At 33.5% G+C, this 19,144-nt stretch overlaps 5 protein-coding genes across 6 annotated transcripts; 3 read left to right on the top strand and 2 right to left on the bottom strand.

The window, feature by feature from the left end:
• The first annotated feature begins 5,089 nt into the window (after positions 1–5,089).
• LOC105644909 (AP2-like ethylene-responsive transcription factor BBM2) lies at positions 5,090–9,367 on the top strand. Its single transcript, XM_012230416.4, has 9 exons — positions 5,090–5,327; positions 5,522–6,128; positions 6,247–6,329; positions 6,475–6,483; positions 6,622–6,710; positions 6,992–7,065; positions 7,159–7,209; positions 7,976–8,052; positions 8,166–9,367. The coding sequence occupies exons 1-9, from the start codon at positions 5,093–5,095 to the stop codon at positions 9,062–9,064; spliced, it is 2,124 nt and encodes a 707-aa protein (XP_012085806.1). The 5' UTR covers positions 5,090–5,092; the 3' UTR covers positions 9,065–9,367.
• Positions 9,368–10,600: 1,233 nt separating this feature from the next.
• On the top strand, positions 10,601–11,449 carry LOC119370612 (protein RDM1). The gene is made up of 2 exons (XM_037639128.2): positions 10,601–10,840; positions 11,026–11,449. The coding sequence occupies exons 1-2, from the start codon at positions 10,630–10,632 to the stop codon at positions 11,388–11,390; spliced, it is 576 nt and encodes a 191-aa protein (XP_037495056.1). The 5' UTR covers positions 10,601–10,629; the 3' UTR covers positions 11,391–11,449.
• Positions 11,449–12,871, bottom strand: LOC105645020 (GDSL esterase/lipase At2g30220). Its single transcript, XM_037639126.2, has 3 exons — positions 12,204–12,871; positions 11,874–12,129; positions 11,449–11,788 (listed from the first exon to the last, which is right to left on the bottom strand). Exons 1-3 carry the CDS (start codon positions 12,831–12,833, stop codon positions 11,598–11,600), a joined length of 1,077 nt encoding a protein of 358 aa, XP_037495054.1. The 5' UTR covers positions 12,834–12,871; the 3' UTR covers positions 11,449–11,597.
• A 514-nt stretch (positions 12,872–13,385) lies between these two features.
• LOC105644910 (protein FAR-RED IMPAIRED RESPONSE 1) lies at positions 13,386–16,902 on the top strand. The gene is made up of 3 exons (XM_012230417.4): positions 13,386–13,543; positions 14,318–14,835; positions 16,405–16,902. The coding sequence occupies exons 1-3, from the start codon at positions 13,540–13,542 to the stop codon at positions 16,618–16,620; spliced, it is 738 nt and encodes a 245-aa protein (XP_012085807.1). The 5' UTR covers positions 13,386–13,539; the 3' UTR covers positions 16,621–16,902.
• A 187-nt stretch (positions 16,903–17,089) lies between these two features.
• NPQ7 (antigen receptor-like protein (DUF565)) lies at positions 17,090–19,138 on the bottom strand. Of its 2 annotated transcripts, none has more exons than XM_012230420.4 (4): positions 19,001–19,138; positions 18,572–18,653; positions 18,312–18,496; positions 17,090–17,907 (listed from the first exon to the last, which is right to left on the bottom strand). In XM_012230420.4, the coding sequence occupies exons 3-4, from the start codon at positions 18,491–18,493 to the stop codon at positions 17,463–17,465; spliced, it is 627 nt and encodes a 208-aa protein (XP_012085810.1). In that variant the 5' UTR covers positions 18,494–18,496; positions 18,572–18,653; positions 19,001–19,138; the 3' UTR covers positions 17,090–17,462. The 2 variants fall into 2 exon arrangements, with proteins under 2 accessions (XP_012085810.1, XP_012085809.1); XM_012230419.4 differs by having other exon boundaries at positions 18,991–19,135.
• Positions 19,139–19,144: the final 6 nt, after the last annotated feature.

The raw sequence follows: 19,144 nt of genomic DNA, 5'->3' as shown, positions 1-19,144 counted from the left end.
CTTATCCTAATTTAATTTTACAGTTGGTGTAATGTATTAAGATCACCTTAATTAAATCACACGCAACAATATGCACCTTGCTTGCTTGGTGTAATGTGAATGTTCATGCATATGTTTACACATGCCAAGGCCTTATTGGGGGAGAAGATCAATTTAGGGCATTGGGGTACCAATAATGATTCAACCCTTTAATCTAAGACCATATTTATATAATTTCAAGAAATATATATAATATTATTTCAAGATTAAAGTTCTGTTCGATAAAATCAGATGTTCTAATAGTTATTGATTGTTTTAATAGCTGCAGTCATTTCTAAAAATTATTGGTTATTTTAATAGTTGTCGGCTGTTTTTGAAAATTATAAAACTTATTCATCACTGAACGCTTACTTAGTATTGATGTTTGATCTCTTCCATATTTCAAGAATATGTGTTTAAAATTTACATAGGGTTTTGAAATTTAAATGGAATATGGAGTTAAAAGATAGTATAAACATAATTAGCAAAGTCCAAGTCAAAAAAGTTTGAATCCCAACCCTTCTTAGGGTTTTGAAAATAAAAGAAAGAGACGAGAATGAGCATTCCTAGGAGTTGTTAGCTTATGAGAGTATTCTATTTGAGATAGTATAGAGACAGTCACAGACACGCATGAGTCTTGTACTAATATTTTAACTCTAAATGCTGCCATTACACAAAATATTTTAACTCTCTTTCTCCTTTGACTTGACTTGTTCTTATATATATATATATACGTTGATATTGAAACGGGTAAAAAAATAAAAAGAAAACGAAAATGGAGGACGAAGAACTGGGTTCTTTTTGATCTCTAAAAAGGAAGAGTTTTTTTTCTTTCTTGGAAATACCCTGATGAGGGACGGAGAAGAGGTGGGAAATACAGATAGAGATAGAGTAAAGAAGAGAAGAGAAGAGAAGAGAAGAGAAGAGAACGTATAGTTTCCGAGGAGGCACGGGTGGGTGCTCCGCTGATTTCTCCAATGCAATCCCAGTTCCCACTGGCTCTTTCTTTGGTTTTTGAGCTGTGTCAGTATATTTTAGAGTATAATTCTTGTACTGTTCTGTGCCCACAAAACTAGTCCAATATAGTATATCTTCCCAATATAAAATCATCAAAAACGTTCAATTATTTTTTTTAAATTGTTTTATTAGTTCTTCTGCTAATTTCAAATAAGTGACAAAACTATCTATTTCAGGTGTGACATAATCACATTCTAATATTAGCCTGCCTGAATGACTGTGATCCATAATTTTAAATTGGAAAGTCGAAGCATTGCAGCAGTGTTCTTAGAAATACTTGTTTAGATATTGTGTATGCGTATATATATTTATCTGTACACACTTAATATCGGTTGGGTTGTAATTGTTAATTTTGTAATATCCGTTGGGTTGATTGTTTATCTTTATCAACTTTAATTTTGTAACATGCTCTCTCAAACTCTAAATACTATTATAAAGATTTATAACTGTTGGGAAATATGATCTTAATAATTTATTATCATTTAAAAAAAAAAAAAAAACATGTTCTTTGCTTATTAAGAATTTTTGGCTACGTTTAAATATCCAGAGAAGAAACTCCAAACCAAGTAATTTCTTTTTCAGGAGTTTGTTTATTCAGATTTTGAGCGAGTTATAACAAGTTAAAATCATTAAATATTTCAGACAACAACTTTTAAATCCTAAAATATTTAAATTTATCCTAGTAACATTAAAAATTCTGTCCACTATGGATATTTTGTTTGCAGAATTAATATAAAATTAATTTTCAGAATATTTTATTTTTAAGCTTTTTGCGGCTTCTCTGGCTGGGGTCACGTGCAAGGGTGAACCAACCCCACCAAGTCAGTAGCAGCTCTGCAAATTTTGGTGTGATAAAAGCATGGACTGTATGGGCTCCATGCATAATTGGACTATGTAACCCATGTCTCTGGGCCCAACTTCCTTACGACATGGGCTCAAGCTCAACTCTTTTTTTTCTATTTAGGAAAAAAAATTCCAAATCCAAGAGATTTGGGAATTTTCTTTGCCTTTTTTCAGATTTCATAATTAGAAGGTTATATCCCCTTTTAATTAGTAAAAAAAAAAAAAATAATTAGTGACCTTTAAGAGCAATTCCAATTCCTATGATTGATTGCTGCTGTCATTCTTCAGCATAGGAAAAAGTATTGCATATAAATTTTTGAGAGAAAGATATTATGAGACAAAATGGTGATGGAATCTAAATTAATCCTATATGAAAAGAAAATATTCTATCTAGGATACCATCTCATGAGTGGCTTTGGATCAGCATAGCAGGAATGATTTTCAAAAAAAAAAAAAAAGTACTGGCATGAGGAACACATGGCATTCTATTTTGCGGTGGCAAAAATCCCAATCCAAACACATGGCATTCATTCAATATTTCTTTTGGCTTTTGGGTATATAAAATAAAAGTTTTAATTGATAATTACTCTGTGTGGATGGCTGAAAGACACTAGTCCCTTTTCATGATTCAGATTTCAGGTGCATAGCACACATATATACCCTCCAAAAGGGCACCCTCCACATAACGCACGAGGCTCCCAGATGGAGCCAAGCGGTGAAACTCTTCGAATTCTTTATTTGCACATTACCTTCTATTATTAGTACTCTCATCGGAAATAAGGGATAGATGATAAACGATTTCAATTTCCCTAAAATCGAAAATATAAATTTGAATACTAGTATATTTGTCTCATTAGGAAAAATATTTACTGGTTAACAAAATGGATTATATTTTAGGGAGCAGAAGAAGGGCAACCCTAGCTAAAAGAGGAGTAGGTCAAAGAGAGTGTGAAAGTTTTTAACTTTAGTTAAGATAGAGGGTTGGGTTATATGATTAGATTACCGAGAGCATTTATTTTTACAGTGGGAGGTGCAGGCTTTTAATATAATACTAATAAGGTTCTTTAAGGGCCATGTGGTTTTACCGTCTTTGATTCCTTTCTTGACGGTCAAACTTACAGTGTGTGATTTTTGCACCCTTCGAGATCAATCTCTTCTCTTTCCTTCTTCTTTTTCCCATAAAATACAAAACCAAACCATATGAACATGCATGCCCCCAGTGGGAGTATTATTATTATATGCTTCATTCTATTCTATTCTGTATATATATAATTCATAAATGGTGACAAATTTTACATGCTTTTTCGTTTTCTTTCATTTCTTTTTAATGGAAATATGTAGTACGTTTTTAATAAATAAACAAAAAGAGAGACAGAAGAATCAGTTGACAAAAGCATTGAAAAAGGAGATGAGTATCTGAGAGTTCCATTTGGAAATTAGATTTTCCTTTCCTTTCCTCCAATCTGTCCCTCTCAAATTCTCAAAACCAAAAAAAAATATATGTCAAGAAAACAGAAAATTGATTAATATATTTGACAAAGAATGAAATATATAACCTCAAATAATAAGGACCCGGAAGACAGGGGTTAATGTCCTCTTATAGGGGTGCAACAAGCGTACCCATGTTCATATTTTTTTTCTTTTTTTCTTTTACAATTTTCACTTTCTAATACTATATTCGTAGTATTACTATATAGCTTTTCTTTTCTTTTCTTCCCCCACCTTGCATTATATATTTAAAAATGTCTGTCATGCATGAATTATTGTTATGTGCACTGACAGTAGAGAGAGAGAGAGAGAGAGAGAGACTCCCGTTTCTAGCGGGGGAGCAGTTTGATGATTAGGACTAAAAAGATAATAGTAAATAAATAGGAAGATGGATGGATGGAATGTGAGAAAGTTATGGGTGTTGATGATGGTGATGCATATTTGAAGAGTGGTAGGAACAGATTATACTGACATTGAAATGACTTTTGTCCAACTGGGCATGGATAAATGGGTGTGGAGAGGGGGCTGCGTGTGGGTTTCTTGTCAGAGATACTCTATATCATATCATCATCTTCTACAGGTGTTCTACACCAAACAACTACAACTATAACTTATAAAAGATTGACACAGAGAGAGAGAGAGAGAGAGAGAGAGAGAGAGAGAGTTCTTTGTTTCTATTATACTATAAAAATGCTTAATGAGATATTAAATATGATTAGTAGAATCAATTAAAGAAGTATTAGCATATCTAATCTTTGAAAGTTGATTTCATTCAAAGGGTGTTTGTTTTAAGTTTACGAAACCACATGCTTATAGGTCATGACCCCATGTGTTCATCCTCTTCTTAAAATATAGTACTAGCAAAGGTAGATAGCCTCTTCAAGATAAGTTCAACTTGTCTAATTTTAGATTGCAATCTACAACATCTAAAAGTACATTCAAATATTATTTGTTAGTCGTGCACCTTTTAATTATTTTTAATGAAAAAGATTTATCTAAATCCGGCGTATGACTGCAGTTTAAATAATATTTTAATTCAAATGAAACATTTTCTAACATATATTGGAAAAAAATAAAATAATAGCTTTTTTTTCCAAAAAAAAATTTTCTTTGATTGGCTTGATGCATAAGACTACTCATACACTTAGGACAAAAATTTTCCTTTTAATAATGTAATTAATTCTTTATAGTAAGCAATTTTTGATACATATAGAGAGAGAAGTGAGTGCCTAAATAAGTAATTAAAGAAAGAATAGGAAGATGGAGATTAGTTACACACCATCAAAACCACTTTTAAAGTCATTTGGGGCTCTTCATTTGTTTCTTTCTTGGTAAATTAATACATTAATTATTAACTAGATACATGCAAAAGTACATTAATGTCCATAGGGTCAGCATCTACACTGTTATTCATTTTCTCATTTGTATCTTTTAGGGTGAAAAAGATTAAGTACCCTTGACTGAGAAGGGCTGCCCCCATTTATGGTTTTGTCACACATACTTTTTTTATATGAATCTTCATTTGAGTTTTCAAATTTTATTTTTTCTTCCTTCTCAGCACTATAAACTCATACATGGAGTGCTTCTTAGTTCTCTCTATTAAGCTTCTTCATGCATGAACTATAGTTCTTCTTCTTCTCTCTTTGCCTATCTTTTTACCATAAGGAAGAGATTAAAAATCTTTTTTATTGTTATTAGTATTATTTATTAATCACAGCCTAGCTCCATGAACAACTGGTTAGGTTTCTCTCTTTCTCCTCAACAGCTCCCATCACAATCAGATCATCATCAAGATCACTCTCAAACCACGGCTTCTCGCTTAGGTTTCCACTCAGATGAAATCTCCGGTACCGGTGTCTCCGGAGAATGCTTCGATCTCACTTCAGACTCAACTGTTCCTTCTCTCAACCTTCCTGCTCCTTTTGGTATACTTGAAGCTTTCAGAAACAACCAATCTCAAGGTTTGTAACATAGTTTTTTATTAAAACCCTAACCCTCTCTATTGAATCTTTGAATGGTTTAAAGTGCTTTTTTATTTCTTTCTATTTTTTATTTTTTATTCTTGCAAGTTCTCAGAACTTAGATTCTTAAAGCACTAATATTAAAACATTTTCATTTTTTTTTTTTTTTTGAAAAAAATTTACTTTGTTGACAGATTGGAATATGAAGGGTTTAAGCATGAACCCAGAAACTGCCTACAAAACAAACTCAGACTTGTGTATGCTTATAGGTTCTTCATGCAATACTCAAAATCTTGATCAAAACCAGCAACCCAAGCTTGAAAACTTTCTTGGCGGCCATTCATTTGCCAATCATGAAAACAAGCTTGCTACCATGTATAATACTACAGGAGACTACATGTTCCAAGACTGCTCCTTGCAAGCAGCAAATGATACAACCTGCAACGGAGAAGAAAATAATAGTCTGAATACTGCTAATAATAATAGTAATAGCTCCATTGGATTATCCATGATCAAGACTTGGTTAAGAAATCAACCAGCACCGACACAACAACAGCAACAAGAAACCAAGAACATTAATGGCGGTGGTGCGCAGAGTTTGTCTCTTTCTATGAGTACTGGAGAAGGAAATATTAATAATAACAGTGGTGGAGGAGATCATAGTTCTTCTTCTGATAATAACAAGCAGCAAAAAACGACAAGCAGTGGTCTCGATAGCCAAACAGGTGCTATTGAATCAGTTCCCAGAAAATCTATTGATACTTTTGGGCAAAGAACTTCTATATACCGTGGTGTAACTAGGTATATACCTTAAAAATAATCTATGAATCTTCTTTTCTTGTTTAAATTTGTTTCCTTTGATTCTTACATTGTTAGTTGTTTATATGTGGTAATGAGCTTAGGGTTTTGTTTTTATCAGACATAGATGGACGGGTAGATATGAGGCTCATTTATGGGATAATAGTTGCAGAAGAGAAGGACAAACTCGAAAGGGAAGGCAAGGTATGGGGTTACATATTTATATATTAATTAATTAATTAAACTTTAAAATGGAAAATTATATCTTCTTTGATTAATCTTCTACTAACTTGTCTTGGCCTTTTTGATGTTCATATATCTGGTGGGGCTTTCACAAATCTTATTGCAGTTTATTTGGGTAAAGACCTCTTCTTTTTCTCTCTCTTGTTTCTTTTTATTTTCCCCTCCATTGAAAAAGCTTTGTTCATGATATTATAAACTTGTATTTTGATGGTGAAATAATTTTTTTGCTTGATTATATATGTATACAATACAGGTGGTTATGATAAAGAAGAAAAGGCAGCAAGAGCATATGATTTAGCTGCATTGAAATACTGGGGTACAACTACAACTACAAATTTTCCAGTAAGTTCCTTTCTTTTATTTGTTTGTATTAAAATAAAATTACTATTTCTAATAATAAATGGGGCAATGTAGAGATGCAGTTCCTTTATTTGAAACACTAGTGGAGAAATGTTTTGGAGTATTATTAATTTATTATATTGAAATCCAACATAATTTAAGCTCTTGTGCTCCCCAAAAGTATCCCATTAACAGGGATTATGTGTCCTTATATGTATAGTTTCAGCGATTGATATGGGTTTTGTTTACTGAAAATGAAACTCCATTTGTAAATAAAATTGCAGATTAGTAACTATGAAAAAGAGTTAGAAGAAATGAAGCACATGACCAGGCAAGAATATGTTGCGTCTCTGCGAAGGTACTTATAAATGCCGTTGTCTTCTTCTTCCTATTTTTCCAAATCTACAATGGAACCCATTTTATTTATATGTTAAATGCTAATTAAATGCAGGAAGAGCAGTGGGTTTTCTCGTGGTGCATCCATTTATCGAGGTGTAACTAGGTAATCAATCTCCATTTCTTTTAACAGATAAATTGAAATTTAGTGATTCAATCTTTTTGTATATATGAATGAATAAATTATGCATGCGGAAGTTCTCATGTTCAGACATTTGAAATAGTTAATTGGCAATCCATTTCATATATTATAGAATGAAAAGATTCAATCTTTATTTAATCTCTTTGAGGCTGAGGAATAAAAAAACAATTACCTTGTAGGCCATTTTGGCATGCTAGAAGAATTAATGGAAAGCAAAAGCTGCTGCCCATTGATATAAAGATTCAGTCTTTATTTGTCGGTTGTAGTTTTAGTGGAATATCACATCGCAGCCGTTCTTGATGACCAATAATATAACTTCAATTGGAATTTTTACATGATTTTAGCAATATAACATTCTTGAAATTGAAAAGTTGGTATAATTGCAATCAAGATATTATTATCTAAGCAAGATTTGCTTCATAATTCTATTGGATGATATTATAATTCTATATTCTCTCATTTGATCTACTTTTATTCTTACAATTCTTTTGTCTCATTCTCTTTTCTGCACTTTAATTTGTTAATTTACTTTCAAAGTTGCAGAGCATCTATCTCACTACCACCAGATCTTTTGCTTATTTTATTTTTAATCATATGCCCATCAATGTATAAGACAAAAACTCTCTTTAATTATCAAGAAAAGAAGCATAAAGTTACATTTATCAAGAAACACTATTGTGTGGGAAGAATACTAATTTAAATTTCTTGCTAATTTGTTTTCTGATATCAGACACCATCAACATGGGAGATGGCAAGCAAGAATCGGAAGAGTTGCTGGCAACAAAGACCTTTACTTGGGAACTTTCAGTAAGCTATTTGTTTACTTGATTGATTTTGTTAATTAAGAACTTTCTACTTTCTTGGTTTCATTTGATGTGCTTCTTTGAAGACAAATATTAATGATTTTGATTTTATGATAGGCACTCAAGAAGAAGCAGCAGAGGCATATGACATTGCAGCCATAAAATTCCGAGGATTGAACGCTGTGACCAACTTTGACATGAGCAGATATGATGTTAACAGCATCTTAGAGAGCAGCACATTGCCCATTGGAGGAGCAGCAAAGCGGTTGAAAGACGTAGAGCAAGCAGAAATGATACTGGATACACAAAGAACAGAAAATGACAATATAACTTCACATTTTACAGATGGTATCAGCAGTGGCTATGGATGGCCCAGTTTGGCATTTCAACAAACACATCATCATCATAACCAGCCATTTAGCATGCACTATCCATATGGACAAAGACTTTGGTGCAAGCAAGAACAAGATTCTGATACTAATAACCATAGCCTTCAAGATCTTCATCATCAACAACTTCAACTGGGCAATACCCACAATTTCTTTCAGCCTTCTATTCTACATAATCTAATGAGCATGGATTCTTCTTCAATGGAACATAGTTCTGGGTCTAACTCAGTTATATACAGCAATGGAGGTGATGGTCAAGGAATGAGTTATGGAAGCAATGGAAGTAGTGGGTATGCAATTCCAATGGCAACAGTTATATCCAATAATAATAACAATGGGAATCAAAATCAAGGGAATGGTTTTGGAGATGGAGAAGTGAAAGCAATTGGGTATGATCATCAAAGTATATTTGGTTCATCAGATGCTTACAATGCAAGAAACTTCTACTATCTATCACAACAACAATCATCATCTTCATCACCAGGTGCTGTGAAGGCAAGTGCATATGATCAGGGCTCAACCTGTAACAACTGGGTGCCAACAGCAGTTCCTGCTCTTGCACCTAGGTCTAACAATGTGGCTGTTTGCCATGGAGCTTCAACTTTCACAGTATGGAATGATACATAGTAAAAGAAGAAAAGGAGAGAGAGGGTTTATTTTGTATACAGAAAACTGATTTTCATAATTTTGATTTTTTTTTTTTTTTATTTACTTTTGTTAATTAAGTTAACTTTGCAGCTGGAAGCAAAATTTAATTAAAGGGTCTTAAGTGAAGTTCAGCAATAGCATTTGAGAGCTTAAAATTCTCAGTTGCTATCAATTTTGTGGAACTTCATGTGGGATTTATAGATCCTCGGATAGTTTTCTTTAATACCAGACTTTGTAATTTTTAATAACATACTTACTATACAAAGAATGGGATTTACTTCAAAAAAAAAAATTTTAATTGTCTTTCCTCTTACTATTTCTGTAAACCGAAATAACACCGGAAGATATCGAACTCGAGAACCAACCAGACGATTGGCTAAGAGAATGGTTTCTGTTTGGGAACTAAGAAAATATGTACGTATATGTATATGTATTGCAAATGTTCATGAGCTCCCCATGTTTATCCCATATTAGTACTCCTATTCGCTTGTCGTTTTATGCAAATCAATTGAACTACTTATATCTATTAAACAAACGACATTACTTGAGAGCAGAGGGGAGACAGAATCCACATAATAAGAAAGTAGCTGATTGCTACCACATGTTGAGAATAGAATGGGCTTGGGCCGCAGGGATTGCTGGAATTTTAAGCGCAAACATGTATTTCTATTATTTGGGGCTTAACAAGAATGGAGGAGAGAAGAGCCCAATCATTTTTTTTTTATCATATCACTTCGCATATACTGTAAGTTGAATCGATTTTTAATCGCATAAGTTCGCTCCTTTATTTTTATATGTAAAAAAATTTTGTAACATCTTCGATCTTTACAGCTTTTTAAATTAAAAATAATAATAAAAAAAATTTATTACTAGTACGAGAAACATACAATATTATCAAAATTCATAATTTTAGAGACATAATAAATCTTCTACAACATAAAAAGTGCTATAAAATTATTTTTCTTTATAAAGTACACAAATAAATTTATACAATTAGCGATTTATAAATCACTCTAATTTAGCATGATCTCTCAAATAGGCAACTTTACTTGTATAATTACAATACACATCAGTTACTAAAAAGGTTTCCAATTGTAGCTCCTATGCTATATATAATAAGAAGGTACCAAAGGTTTTACCAATTTAATTACCTTAATTGTCTTTTTTAAGGTTATTGTATAAAAATTAAAATGCCGCTTTAATTCTTTAAAATCCACAAAAGAGTTGACAACTTGAGGACGCTTAAGATTGTATTATTTGCTAATTAAAGGACAAGAAACCAAGTCAGATATTAATTGTTGCTAAAATGTAACCTACCACCTCTCAAACCTGGAAATAAGAGTAACGAGTTAAAGAAACTTTACCTGGAAAATCAAATGCTAATCAACATTTGTAGTGCATGCACAAGAGGGTGGACCACTCTTACGTACCCTTCTACCTTTTTTTTTTTTTTTTTTTTTTTTTTATGAAATTAAATTTCTGATAATAACAGCCAAAACCCTTTTTCGTTTTGATTCTTGTTTAAGCTTTCTAGCATTAGAATTATGCTACGACCCTATTGCCCCTTACAGAAAGATCATCTTTATTTAACAGATTCAGAGACAGAATCCGATGATTCATGTGAGCATGTTCAGAGCCAAAAAAGAAACAATAATGGAGGAATTCATGTGGGAAAGAAAACATACAGAAGTAAGAGAATTAAAATTGCAGAAACTGGCCGGGATAGCCAACCACTCCACCACCCAGAAGATTCAGGTATAAGCATGTTTCAAATTCACTTTTATGTGTTCATTTTCTGTAGTTGATTTACTTTTTATTTTTATATTATGTGATCTTTTGGATTTTTTGTTTTAGTTTTATGTTTTCAGCTTTTTTTTTTTTGAAGAATTTTCGTGATTCATAGACTTAGTTTCGGTATTGTTATATATAATATTTTACAGATGTGATAATAATTAGGAAAGCAGAAAAATATCAGCAATGCATGAAACAGATTTTGATTCCAGCAAGCGGGGCGACAGTGTCACCTATTCCCTTCATAAGCTGGCAAGGATTAGCCAAATCCATTAAGCAAAAGTATGAGCAGCCATTGCATTATCTGACAGACAAGCTTTTAAAAGAATGGGACCAATCTAGAGAAGAAAACGATAAGCTATTGCTCGAAGATATAATTGATCCTGCTAAAGCTGAAACTACAATTTGGGTTGTTGAACAGTTCCACAGGCAATGCTCTTCTCCCCAGTTTCTTGCTAAATTATGGCGTTCAGATCCTTTTTATCAAGATTTTGTTCATCCCATTATCCCTTAGTCGTTAAGCCCCATTAATCAATCTTGGAATTAATGATTCCATGGATTTGAAACTCTTATAGCTAGCTCGAGTTGAGAATTTACTTCATGAAATATAGCAAAAAATAGATGAATAAATACATGAATACATTATGCATGATTCTTCTTCTTCTTCTTCTTCTTCTTCTTCTTTCCTCCATGTATATAAACAAGTAGTCTTAACTGATCGCTACATTAACTTGGGAAGAACCTCTTTCTGTATGTATCTAGAAAGGTAAAGGTAGCATGTTTGACTTGGATGGGTTGAATCAAAAAACAAGAACTGATTTTGTTTTCCACATGTCACTGTGATTGGATTGCAAAGAAATGACAGTTCATAAAGTCCAGTCCCACAACAAATCTTTTTTGTTTCCACAAATCCTGTTCATTATATACCAAAAAAGAGAACATATTAGCTAAATTAAACTTTTTCAAATGTAAATTTATAAGATGAATGCTAAATTACCATATCTCTGTGGGTTATTGACCATGTCCATTACTTGTTGATACACATCTACATAACGAATTTTGCTTCCTGCAACCATTGCTTGCATTTCAGACAATAACTTAATAAGCTTTTGGTTGTAAGATAAAGCATATGCATTTAGATCCTCCAAGCATTTCCCATCTATATCAAGTTTCTGACTCCTGCGACTAGGGAGGCAACCGAGCGGAGGGAGACCAGATATTATCATATATCGACAACCAAGATCATACAATTCCTGCAAGTTAACCACTTAAATGTACACTTTTTTTTGTCCCGACAAAGAAAAAAAAATATACATATTAGTCTTACCTTTATGCATGTTTGTGTCTTGTTCAGCAAAACATCATGGTACTTAATGTCATTTTCCTCGGCCTTTCCTGATACATCATTAGTTCCTGCTCCAATAACTACTAAAGCATTATTAATTATGGTTCTGGCCTTTTCTTCGCCAACAATTTTGTTTAACCTTGCAATGTAATTCCTGAAGTTATCAATTTGCTTAGAAATTGGTAGGATGTTATATTCAAGATTGGTCGACTCGTCGAATCCTGAAGCTGCAGAAGCGAAATTGACACCTGTGACGAGTTCATTATCAGAGAGTTCTGGGTCCAAGAATGGAGGAACTGCCTCTTTAAGTCTTAAATAAGAAGCCAAGAAATCAGGAATAAGTCTTCCATTTGAAAACCTCCCTGTTGGAATTTTTCCCGGATAATCAATCCCGTATGGCATGAAATTTGCCTTTGCTATTGTTTGAATATAATCGTTATTTCCAGTATCCATTGTTGAATCACCAAACACAAGAATGGCTAAAAATTTTGGAGATGGAGACGGAGACGGAGACAGAGATGGTACTTCCCTGGATGCATTGCATGTGCTCATCAGAACAATCATCCAAATCAAATTATGTAACAATATAATCATCAAAAAGGCCATTTTCATGATTTTTGCATTTGATTCTTTATTATTAGTACAAGCAAATTAATAATGTTTCAAAAATTAGTTTTGACTTGGAAATTAAACTATATATGTCATTGGGGTTCTAATGAATTAATTGTTAGAAAGATAATCAACTCCTACTTTTTTGTTACTCCACAAATTAACATTATTCATCTTCCAAAAAAAAAAAAAAAAATAGTTGTATTATTCTTTATTTTGGAAATATTTTTTCATATTCATATCAAATAATGTTGCTGTTTTTCTCTCAAATATATGGTTAGAAATATTTTCATTCAAATCAAAATATTATTTATAATTAATTTTGTATATAGATGGTTCCATAATCCGGGTGTAAATAGGTTTTTCCCATGTATTTTCTTTCTTACAAGTTGAAGGCTTAGAAATATAATAAAACGAAAAAAAAAAATAATTAAAAACTAACGAGCTTCGATTGGGTTATAATTGGGCCATGATAGTAAGCATTAGGCCCAAACAAATGGGGCCGAAGACCTTCTCTTGGTGGTTCCCAAGCTCTCTCATCGAGAAATTGTACGTGTTGCATTAATCTGGACCGTCTAAAGTCTGATGATTTACCATCTATGATTTCACGTGGCACCGTAACTTGGTGGATAGATTCCATTTCCACAACAAATTTTCCCGTCAACCGAACAGAAAATCTGGCTAGGATTGACGATCTTTTAGCCCAGCAATGAGTAAGTTTTTCTCTTTTTGCTAAGATCGATCCTTTATATAGAGAAGCTGATCGGTTTTTGTCATTTGTGGCTAAATGGATTGTTATATTACAGAATAAAAATAAATGAATAAGTGTTGATGTTTGATTGCGTTAATTGCTGTTTGTGCTATATACCATGTTCAAAAGCTAAAGGAAATTATTTTTGCATTGATTAAAATGAAATGTCTGTTATACTGAATTTAATATGTGTAATCTATAGATATATGTGTTTTCTTGTTGCAGATTGAACTGCTTAAGTCAGTTCTTTGCATTTCATTTTTCTGTTATTACTTTACCTGATAAATGGATAGTTTTGCTCAAATTATGAGTTTTGTTCTCAGTTTCATGGAAAAGAAAAAAAAGCTTTACTAGATTAATATATTTGTTTGGTTCTTTATGTGAAAATTGTGCCTTTATATTTATTTGATAATTAACTTACCCGCCATTTGGAACTTGGAAGTTGTGATCCCCTAGTTCAGTTGCAATCTAACTTTTTTCTCCTTTTGTCTTCTTTTGTTTTATTATTTTTTTCCTCTTTGTATTGATATTATATATGGGTCTATAGAGTCTCCATCAAGTTCAAGCAATGATCTAGTCTTACCAATTTTTGGTATTGTTGACTAGCATTATTCGGGCTTTCCGGTTTCTCTTGTTAAGTGCAAAAATCCTAAATTTTAAATAGAATTCTCTTTTGGTTGTTTATCATGAACTCCAAATTCTCCCTAATGTATAGAATCTGTATCCTGTGTTGCAGTGGATTCTGACCATAGTAAAGGTATTGGGGTTGATTATGAACATAGTAAAGATCCTCCTAGTAAAGAAAATAGTTGGATTGATAGCAATCATAAAATTGCAAGTGATGGCACAGTGGATGGAAATTATAATGGATCAGTACCACAGTTAAACATAGATGAACCATATATAGGTCAAGAATTTGAATCAGAAGAAGCTGCATTTGAGTTTTTTTCTGCATATGCCATGCGTATGGGTTTTGTAACCCGTATTAATCAAACCCATCATTGTGATGGATCTGTTGTTTCACGAACACTTGTCTGTAGCAGAGCAGGTTTCCAGAGACCCAAAAATAAGAATGAAATGATATGTAAAAGTTCACGAGAACCTCGGACTTCCATTAGAGTGGGTTGCAAAGCAAGGGTTTCATTCAAAAAAAGACCTACAGGGAAATGGTTCATTAGAAGCTTCATAAAGGAGCACTCTCATGCATTGAATGATAGCCTTTCTCACAGAGCACGTGTCCATAAATTTCATCAGGTCAGTTCTTTTGATTGTTAAATGATAATGTTTAATGTGTGCATGCATAGTAGGATACAGGTAGACATGATGCGCACAACTTACAAGTTCTTTTGATATCTGGTACTCATCCATTTGACACAAGCATCAAATTTGGGTAATCCAAATTTTTATGTCTGTTTTTCTTTTAAAATTTACATAAAAATGTTCTGAGTGTTTATTTTGGTACAATGTCTTCTGCGGATATTCAATTACAAATTTAGCTATTTGAACATGATTGTTATAAGCTAGAGCAGATCAAGGACTAATGGATTATCATATTTTGAGATTAGAAATGAACCAAGCTGTCTTTTCTGTATCCCCCTACTTCCTAACTTCAGAATTTGGTATGAACCATTATTTGTACTTATCTTTCCTTTTTTTCTGCATCCATGCTTTGCATTTTTCGTGGGTGCTTTTAATATTTTCACAAGTTTGGTCAGCTTTACTCCAATTGCTTTAGCTCTCTTTCTCTCTCTCTCTATCTAATCATTTAACATATTTTCAAAGCCATTCAGTTTAACTCTTTATTGAGCAGTTGTCAGTTGTTGCTTACAACTTCACTTCTATGTGAGTCATATGCCTCTTCTTGCTCTTTAGATATTAGCATGACAATGCAAACAAGTGGTTTTTATTTTAAGAGAATTGTGATTGAAACTCTATCCGGGACCTATCTTGTCTTGATGTTGCCTCATTGTGTTTTTTGCAAAATATAGAATTGCACACTCAAATGAGTTCTTGGCCTAGTCCCCCTTCCTCAACATTTGAATTACTTATAGCATTCTTTCATATCAAATTCTAAATGATTTATGGTGTTCCTCCTCAACAGTTTAAAAGCAAAATAACAAAGTCTGAATTTTTTGAAAGAAAAATATAGTAAGCAAAAGGGGATCAGAACAAAATGATCACAGAAAATGACTGGCATTAGATAGACTCCTCTTACTTATTAATGTGGCTCATCAGATTTTTGCTTCTGTCTGCAAACCAAATTCTTCACTATTTTCCTAATTACTAGTTAAGCCACTGCACTATTCTTTTCTTTAAGAAGCTTCTGTTAAATGATTTCTCATACTTCGGATATTTACTATTTGAATTGCATTCAACTTGAAGGAGCAATTTGAAATATTTTTCTTGTCAACTCAAGTTTTGCTGAAAATTTTCATGCAAATTTGATCATTTGATAATGAATGGAGAAGGTATTACCATGGAGCAGTAGTATCAGAACTGGAAGGTTATCCTAGCCTTCTAGTTCCATGTGCCCAATCGACTTACACATCAACTCAACTGTGGTATGGTAAGAGCACTGAATCTAAAACTTCGCAGCAGCCGGTGAGGCATTAACCTTGAGAATTCTCATAATAGCTTTTCTTTTATAAACTGAGAATCAATTGCGCAAAGAAACTTCATACTTGGAATATGCATTAGGCTAAGCTAAGCATGCGAGCATTTTCTTGGTAAATTTTCTTCATATCGACTCATCAACTTCACCCCTTCCCCTCTGTCACTTATTTTTCTTTTTTAACCTATTGCCTTTTTCGGGACTTTTGGTAGGTCGATGACAAGAGAATCAATGATCTAACTAGAGAGCTGATAATGGAGAGAAGACGGTCCGCTTCCCTCAGAGAATTTATAGACCTTCTATTCCAGCACATTGAAGAGCACACGCAGGGCTTGTCAGAAAAGATCCAGTACATAGTAGAAAAGGTTAATAAGATTGAATCTGAAGTAAAATGCAACAAAAAATGTGAGATAGCTGTGACATTGTAATCCATAAAGTCTAACGTAGTTTCTCATTCCTTTCCTCCCTCTCTCCATGATTTAGTGTAATTTGCAAATTTGAATAGGCCTGCGAATACGGAGACTTTGCTATTATCCTTTCATCCATTATTTGAGATTTGTAATTTACAAGTTTGTCTCATAAACTCGCACTATCATGGATGCCAATGGCCTTGCAACTATAGCTGTTGTCGCTGCAGCAACTGATTGATCATCACTATACTTGGGAACGTAAGTGTTAATGCCAATAAATATATTTTATAACCTTTATTACATCCTTGTTTTTTATCATTCCAAATCGAGCAATAAAACCAGTATATACGAGGACAACATTTCTTTATTACATCCTGAAAATTTTCGTACAAGTTCTAAACTATCAAGCAATTCAATTTTTGAGAAGAAAGTCGGGCCTTTTGTAGAAAGAATTTTCCAAATGTAAGCTAATCATTGTCAGAGGCCATACCGAAATACAATATCTATGCATTTATTAAATTTAGTACAAATTCTTTAACTGATACCATCTTGTCCGGATAAAGAAGCAACGGCATTCCATTTCTCTATTAACATTAGTTATATGTTAAAGATGATAGAACATCTTATGACGGTGCTATTGAATCTAGTCGACTCCAACCAACTGCATCAATTGAATCTGTTTGTGAACATACCTTGTTCAGTGAAAACAACAGCGATGGAGGTTCTCAGCAGAATGTGAAAATAACATCAGAATTACATTTAAAGCATGATTGTCGATAACCTATCAGCGGGACCAGTTGGATTATCCAGAAAAGAAAGCCTCGAAAGGGAAGATGCAGGAGCTAATGACGAAGTGGAACTCAGCTACCTAATTTAAATGCATCAACAAAGAGACCTAAGCACACACCTGCTTTCCAATAGTTCACCATCACCACAAAAGACTGCAGTCTACCAGTAGATAAAGAAGTTGGCTTTTTGTACATAAGCATACCGATCCCCTCAATGGCAGCAACCACAACACCTGCAACCAATACATCCCAGTCACCTGTCTGTCCAAGAATTGTAGCCAGTGCATTTGCTGTGTAGAAACCCAACAGGAGGAGAAATATCTTCATGGGGAAGTTCTTTCTTGCTGAATTCAGCTTCTGGAGTAGCTGTCTGCTGCCTGCACTTACTATTCTTCCCAATCGGGTGCCACCAAGACCAGAACTGTCACCATCAAGATTCTCCGGTCCACCATTTCCAGCTATCCCCCCAGTGTCTAAGGCAAAGGGTATTCTCCAATCACATCTTCTCAACTGAAACCTGTTCCGTGACAGGAGAGTCAACCATATCAACTCAAAGGAAAAATATGAATGTTTCCAAGGATACCAATCACTAGTTTGGGAGTTATAATCATCCGATATACCAATCACTACTTGATAATGAAACACGAGCAATAACCACAATAATGAACTTGGACAAAAAATTGCAATCTAGATGAGTATAGTATTGTTAAGTTAATTATTTTGTAGCAGCAATATAGGAAATTGAAATAATTTAGACACCAGTTAGCTATTTAGAGAGACAATTACAAGAAATTGTGGTGTCAGTCTGTTTTAGTGATATTGACAACAAACAGTCCAGTAACATGCCATGCTCATGGATAAACAGGAAATAGATATCTTTCAACAATATATTATGTATATGTCCAAAGGGTTGAAGTGCACCTCTGTTTGAGGAAAGGGGGAAAATTTACGCCAATCTTTGATGTCTGTCCACTAAAATTAGGCGCAACGCTCCAGTTCTGCATAGCACAAGTTGCATGATTTATACATGATCTTTTGGAGACTTCAGTCTCCATTGCTAACAAACCAGACCTCAGCATCCTGAACTCCAGTTGACAGGCCATGAACTATAAGCCAAAATTTGACAAATGCATTAGAATTTAAAACCATCTACAACATTAAAGCATGGTTGTTGCTCAAACCTTCAATTTGACGAGTGTTCTTTCCTCACTGCTTCCGCAAATGGATCACCACCAAACATATCCTGCACAAAATTCCTTGTTCCTGCAAGGACATGAAGATCTCAGTCCTAAACTTTGAATGTTCTACATTTGTGGGAGCACAGAATTATCCAAAAGTCTTGAAAAGGACCAACGCAATTAATTATTGAAATATAAAGTTTCTTCCTCTTTTATTCATTGATAGGCAGCCACCCTTAACCGGAATTTTGGATATCTATTTCCACTTCTCTCCCTTTCTAAGTCTATTCATGTCAATTTATGAATAATTTATTTCCTTTTACCTGAGATTTTTAGGGATTTAATCTGTAAATAACTAGAGCAAATGCAGAGTAAAATCAACCTACAAGCGAATAGGTAGAGAGAGAACTTCAAGAAAATACCTGACCTAACCTGCAATGAGAATGAAGCTTCAGTCTTTCTAGCTTTGCTCAAGTTTGCTGGTTCTCTGCTACTTGTGAAGTCACTGAGGTGGAAGAGAGGGAGCGATAGAGAGATACGGGAACGAAAAGAACAAAAAGAAAATAGGAAACTAAA

This window comes from Jatropha curcas, chromosome 3 (assembly GCF_041381405.1).
Source record: "Jatropha curcas cultivar XTBG-Jc1 chromosome 3, XTBG_Jcur_1.0, whole genome shotgun sequence".
NCBI classification, from domain to species: Eukaryota; Viridiplantae; Streptophyta; class Magnoliopsida; order Malpighiales; family Euphorbiaceae; genus Jatropha; species Jatropha curcas.
This window is presented reverse-complemented; position numbering and strand designations above follow the sequence as displayed.